The sequence below is a fragment of the Sceloporus undulatus genome, chromosome 7 (genome assembly GCF_019175285.1).
Source record: "Sceloporus undulatus isolate JIND9_A2432 ecotype Alabama chromosome 7, SceUnd_v1.1, whole genome shotgun sequence".
NCBI lineage: Eukaryota > Metazoa > Chordata > Lepidosauria > Squamata > Phrynosomatidae > Sceloporus > Sceloporus undulatus.
Genome location: NC_056528.1, coordinates 19437937 through 19444702, shown reverse-complemented (window position 1 = coordinate 19444702; position 6766 = coordinate 19437937). Strand labels below are relative to the sequence as shown.

General features: G+C 44.8%; 1 protein-coding gene across 2 annotated transcripts in view; it reads right to left on the bottom strand.

Annotated features, from left to right (window-relative positions):
- Nucleotides 1-71: 71 nt before the first annotated feature.
- The window catches only part of AGPAT2 (1-acylglycerol-3-phosphate O-acyltransferase 2), a 20476-nt gene continuing 13781 nt past the window's right edge, over nt 72-6766 (bottom strand). The window contains exons 2-7 of one of the 2 annotated variants that reach the window (XM_042478079.1): nt 6606-6739; nt 6121-6296; nt 5547-5642; nt 4928-5000; nt 3669-3696; nt 2944-3094 (exon numbers count right to left, since the gene is read on the bottom strand). In XM_042478079.1, the coding sequence (XP_042334013.1) occupies nt 3079-3094; nt 3669-3696; nt 4928-5000; nt 5547-5642; nt 6121-6296; nt 6606-6739 (523 nt within the window). In that variant the 3' untranslated portion in view covers nt 2944-3078. Of the gene's footprint in view, nt 3095-3668; nt 3697-4927; nt 5001-5546; nt 5643-6120; nt 6297-6605; nt 6740-6766 lie in introns of both variants that reach the window. The other variant, XM_042478078.1, reaches the window with a different exon arrangement.

Here is a 6766-nt window from a genome sequence, read left to right as displayed (position 1 = left end):
AGATGAATATTTTAACACACATACACAGAGTTCAAAGCTCCTCATGCAATAAAACACACCACAACATGAAATTGCTTCTCTTTAAATAAATTTGCTTTATAAAAATCAAATTCTGCATACTCGCACATTTTTGAACACATCGAAAAAACAAACAGTAGGTAGCAACTGATTTTGCAACAAGGCACTTGCTTGCACAGCGATGTGCATTTAATCCCTGGCCCTAACCCCAGCTATATTTCAAAACAGCTCCCTCGATTCTATAGTCAAAAGGTCTTCCTGCCCCAGAGGACAGGCTAAAGCATCTTAGGCCTGGTAGCCCTCTTGTGTGGCTAGCTATGTCATACATTGCTAGCCTATATTTCCTCCTCCCCTATAATCTATCAAAGCACTAAAGGGTAGGATCATCCTGTTCTTATAAACCCTGAAAAATAATACTTAAACCTGGCCCAGGTGGTTTGAGTCGCAGTTTGGTCCGGATGAAAGGGCTCACAGAGGAAAATGTGCAAAACGGGAGCCCTCTTCAGTTTTCAAGCTGGCAACCCCATTTCATGTGGGATGAAATTAGGGTTGCCACGTGCAATAAGGGACAGGACTCTTGCGCCTTTAGTGGTGATGCAGAAAAGGGAACTTCAATTAATGGTTGTTTCTTTCACAATCAGGTTAACCAGCAACAGCTGCTGCTATCTCCTCTTTTGCGCAACCGTTAAAGGCCCTCCAGTTTTCAAGCAGCAACCCTGAGTGCTTTTGAAGACCATCACCCCACTGAGAGGTTCATTCTTCTTCTCTTTCCTTATCCACCCCCCAAATTCAAATATATACAGATAGCTTTGGGGGAAACACCTTCAATCGCTCCCAAACCCGTACCTGTTGCAGGCACTCAAAAATGCTTGCTCTTTAGAGCAGTACCTATAACAAAGCCTTTTAACAAAGAGAAAGCAAGGACTGTGGATGGCCAGGACAGCCTCAAATATAGCCCTAAATTAAGGATGAATACAAGAAAACACAATACTGCTATAGCAGTTTCATCAGCACTAGGTTCATTCTGTCATACCTGGTAGCTAATGGCTCCAAAATTGCTTAGTGACAAGAGAATGCTAGCAAACTAAATATATTTAACAGGGTCTATACCCCTCCCCAACCCAAGAGAACCAAAAGGTTAGGAAAAGTTACACTTTTGTTGGATTGCAACTTCCGAAATGCATGACTGCTGGGAGGTGCATCATTTAAAAAAGAGAAGAGTAACTTTTCCAAGCTCTCTGATGGACATGTGTAAAACTGGTGGACAAAGCAGGAAGGTGGCTTGCAAGCCAATGTTCTCTGATCTGTGCAGTCCCAAGGTTCATTTGTAACTTGGTCAATCTTCTAAATGCTTCAAAAAACCCAAAGCATTTGGGCCGATACCATCCTCCTGGGTTCCATCACCATTGTGCTTAATTCTGGGCATCCAAATTTTAATTCACTGTGTACAAAAAACGCATAGAAATTACTAACACTTTACTGGTCCTCCTTAATAAACTAGCCCGCACCCCAAAGCAAGAGACAACCCGATTTCTGAAATAGCGATCTGCTACTGCAAGATAGTCACACTGATTTCTGAAAAAGCAGAGGGCAGGAAGACTACCCAAATACAGAAGGTGTGGGACTCATGTAACCATTCAACAGCTCAACTATAATCCCCAACATCCTCAGCATGGGCCACTCTGGTGAGGGAGGGAGGTGGGGAACTGCCATCCTAACAACATTTGGAGAGCTGCATAATTCCATGTCTGAAAGATATAAAAGAAAACCACTCTGTTTTAGGAGTCCTTTTTCAACTTAACATCCTCCCCAAGGTTAACAAGATGTGCTTTTCCAACCATTTGCATACCCAGAGAATTCCCAGTCAGTAGTTCTAATATCAGCATAAAGGCTAAAGCCACCCTTATTTCTCATCTAGTTTCATGTACCCAGGGAATGCGTTTCCCCATTAAAGCATACAACTCTGAACTGTAAAAAAATTAGATTTTTTTGCTTTTGCTTCGATTCTCATATAGAATCTTGAATGATGGTCCCTTAAAGATGTTCCCCATTTGTACCATACTTGTGGCATCCAGGGGCATGTGTGCGCATGTGTCCCCATTACAAAGAATGTACATGGAAAGAACAAGCCAGAATCTCCCAACACAAACAAAAGACCTTTCTTGGTTTGATGAAGAATCCCACTTTTTTGGAACTTCCCCACATCCAACCAACATGGTAGCTGCCCAAACCTGTTAGGAATATACCCCGATTAAAGGAAAAGGAAAATGGTTTTTCTAAGAAAAATTAACAAGACCCAGTACCAAACAACCTCCAGATTTTCATGGATGCTATTGCATAGTTTTCCATCCAGTCCAGAAACAGCACATAGTTTATGGCGTCTCCACCACTGGAGACCATAACCAGTGACAACTGTGCATTTCAGCCCACCTTGCTACTAGGAATGACACCTGCTGAACACAAGGTGAGATTAGGGATTCAATCCTCTTCAAGTTTAGAGGGGAAGGAGGAGAGGGAACATTCATCTAGGTTTTGGCTTGCCAACCGGTAGAGACTCTGGTGGTCCTCTTTTTCCAAAGTGGTGGAGCTCTAGAGACTCACAGCAGCAAATAACAGAGGCTCCCATCTTTGGTAGTGGCCATTTGGTGCAGGGGAAAACAGGGCAAGAACAAGGATTATTTCATGGGGGAGACCACAGCCCACCCACCGGGTGCATACTTGCAAACAGAAATGGAGTAGTGCACTCCTGTGCCAACACTTTAGGAACGATTTGCAATTTTGCCCCCTTCCCCTCCGTGACCTCAAGCAAGAGAGCCATTGCAGAGTTTTTGGCAACAGAGAGAGGAGATGGGGAAAAAAGGTCCTTTCAGCAGTGGAAAGGTTGCCACTTTTTTGTTTGCCAATACGCATCACTGAGAAACATGGGGTGCCCCTCCATTGACTTCGCCAGGTCTTCCTGACAGCCGGAACAATGTTTCCCTCATGGTGGTGTAGCATCTGTCGGTGAGTTTGTCGACATCGGAGCTTGTCAGGCCTTCAGTTGGGATGGGTGGCAGGACTTCAACCCGGATTTTGCCTAGCAAATTGAAGGACATCATATTAGTCTTTGGGGCTGGCTGGTCAACACTCTTCACCAAGCTCTGTAGACCAGCCAACCATAGTTATCTTGTATTGCTTTATGTAGCATACCAATTCTGCATGTAAAAGGACATTACAGCTGGCCACTTAACACCCACTGACTTAGCACTGAGCTGCTGTGATCCTCCTACAGTGGAGAGTTGGCGGGGGCAGAATCAAAGAATTGTCTGGCTATGTCTCCATAACCAGACACAAAATGATTACATCTTCCACTGAAGTCCTCCAGAGACCTCAGTAGATGATGGAATCGGTCTGCATCTGTGGGGTCTTAGCCAGATGCTTCTTCACCATGACCACCACACTCTCCACCAGATGATGGCTAGCATACACAGGTGTGGGTCAGTCTTAGGCCTGCGTATGTCTTTTTTGTTGTTGATGATGCAGAGGTTAGTACTCCTCTCCATACCAACCAAAGCCCCCTTCCTTGGACTTAATTGTAGCGTCGCTATACCAAGCCTTGGATTTTCTGTGGCTGGTAGAAGGAGGGAGTTGGAGAAGGACAGGTTGCTTACCTGTAACAGTATTTCTTCAAGTGGTCATCTGCGAATACATACAAATGGGTTTCACTGTGCCTGCGCAATGCTGTTCGGAAACTTCTGGAATCACTGGGCAAAGTTTACTTTGCAACATATAGCAACTTTTTGGCGGTAACTCCGCCCACCCGTTATAAGGCCCCTGCATTCCCGCTCTTTCCCCAGTTCCGCAATTTTTCCGCCAAGCAGGCGATGGAAAGAGCCAATAAGAGCAGGACACTGAGGGGATGGACGGGTGGGATTTGTATGTATTCGCAGATGACCACTCGAAGAAATTCTGTTACAGGTAAGCAACCTGTCCTTATTCTTCGTGGTCTCTGCAAATCATACAAATGGGTTTAGACTGACAAGCTTAGGTATGCAGTGGAGGGAGTGTCCTGAAACCAAAGCTATGGTAAACCAAGGGTATATTGTAACAATAAACACCTTGAACCATAAAAAGAGTCAGTCTTTTTGTTCATGTACCAACTCAACATAGCAATAACATTGCAAACCTGGGAAGGGAAAAAAAGGTCATGCAAGACCAGTCCCATTGAAATTGTGCAAACCAACATTCAACAGAATGTAAAACAGCAGCATTAAGTACATAAATGCTGAAACACAAACCATCAGTAGTGCAATCAATGCAACCCTGAAACCAACACAGCCCTCCCAAAGGCTGCATCTCGGATGGCTCTGGTGTCCAGCCTATAGTGCTTTATAAAAGTTAATGGCTGGGACCAGACAGCAGCCTTACAGACATCCTCCAAGGGAATGCCCGACAGGAATGCAGAGGATGCTGACACTGCTCTTGTGGAGTGGGACCGAACCCTACCAGGGAGAGGTTTGCCCAGCAGCTCATAGCAGAGGTGGATGGTACCAGCCACCCATTTGGAGAACCTCTGCACAGACACGGGCAACCCCTTCTTCGGTAGAAGGAGGGAGTTGGAGAAGTATCTGATCCTGAGAGCCCCCATCTCCCTTTCCTTTTAAAACCTCTGCCTTTCAGTCCCCCTCCAGCCTATTTTGCTATTTCATGCACCACAAGGGGTGCGTCATTCTGTTATTGAACCAACAAAGTAACTGTGTGAAGGGGGAGGTTGCCGCACGGAGGAGGAGAACGAGCCTGTTTTGCTCAGTGATGTGGTTGCTGGTGGACAGGCCAAGGCAGACTCCATTTTTACTGTAGACCAGCAGGTCTTTTCAACAGATAGGGGCAAAGAAGCAAAAGGTTTTTGAAATGTTCACAGTTACAATACCTGAGGTAAACAGGTTCTTTGCTGGGTTGTAAAATGAAGAAAAGGAAGAGTAGACCACAGGGATGATGGGAACCTTAGGGAATAAGAAGAGAAGGAAGATGAACAACTCTGTGATTCCATGAAAAACAGTTCAGGAAGTCTTGAAGCTATTGCTGCTGCAATGTTGGCTTACTTCAAAGCAGCGTCAGGGAGGATAAACTCCAATAGTAGGGTTGCCACAGTGAAAAATGGAGAGGGCTCCTCTACCTTTAACAGATATTTTTCACTGGCTGTGCGACAAGCAACACCAGCTAAAATTCCCTCTTCTACACAGCCATGAAAAGTAGGAGTTTTCACTCTTGCAACACTTTCCACAAGTTTCAGGATGAGGCAATTTTTTGGCCATCAGCCACCAATAATACCATTCCCCTAAATAACAAACCTCCCAAAGCACTAGTGACCAAACGTCCACTTCTCACTTGGGGGAGGTATTTGTGGGGAGCAAAATAAGGTACAGGAGGCCCCTAAACCTTGCTTCACAACAAACCTGCAACTCTTTTGACCTTATAGGAATGATTATTTTTGCAAAAATGGTTTCCACCCAGCTAGCACACAATTGGGTAATATGGCACAGGTTTACCTGTGTCTGGATGGCAAGATGGAAAGCTCCTTTCTTGAATGGCAGAAGGTCTCCGTTGCCATTTCTGGTACCTTCTGGATAGATCCAAACTTTGACCTGTGGAAAGAGGAGATTCACTCTTCAACTAGAAGCACTCCTTGTCCAGTCTGGAGCAGAATTATAAGGGACCGTCGCATGGCAATTCCCTCTCCCCTTCAAAATACTATAGAAATATTAGTCTCTTTCTTTCTTGTGATGTGTGTGAGATGGGAGGCCAGCGGATTGCAGATCTGAAAGTGATGCAGCTGCTGTCTCAAAAGGTGGAAGTGGACGACTGGAAGCAAAAAATTTCAGGTTTTTGAGGTTATTCGATTTTCAGATTAGGGGTGCTCAACCAGTAATAATATTTAATATGTTTTCAACCAGTGTTTTTGTATGTGTTTATCTCTGAATTTTGTAAGCCACCCGGAATCCCAGTTTTGCTGGGCTGTAGGTTGGGGAAGAGGGACATAAATGAATACATAATTTGAATTTCAGGGTAAGGTAGCCACAAGCTCAACCAGACAATTGTGCCCTCCCAACATGCTGTACTCACATTATCCGTGACCATGGCCTGCCCAACCTCGGCCATCACGGACTTAGCATTGCTTGTGCTTTTCCGGTTGATGAAGATCACACCGCCAAGCCACATGATGAGGCCTACCGACCCGAAGTACAAGAGTTCCCGTTTTCCAATCTGAACACAGCGCTCGGGAAGGATCTCCATCAGTCCTATAGATGGAGAGGGAGAGAGACAGGCAGGTTGATAAGGTGTGACTATGTTTTGTGAGTTGCTAATCTAGCAATAGGGAATAATTCTCTCTTTGTCTTTTTGTGTGTTGTGTTGTGTGGCTTCAAGTCATTTCCAATTATGGCGACACTAAGGTGAACGTATGATGTGGTTTTCTTGGCAGAATTTGTACTCTATCCATTTTAATTGTTGTAAGCCACCTTGTATCACACAAGTGGGGGGAACCCAAAATAAAATATTGGGACCCAACTGGCTGGAGATTTTTGGGGCTCCTTTCCTCCCCTTCTTACCCATCATATCCAGGATGCTCTGATGATTCGAGACAATTACGCAAGGCCCCTCAATCTCAAAGTGCTCCAAGCCTTTGGTCTCAAACCGTACACCGTAGAAATACTTGAAGCTTCGGACAACATTCTTGATGATCCTAAGGGATAGAAGAGAGGGAGAAAGA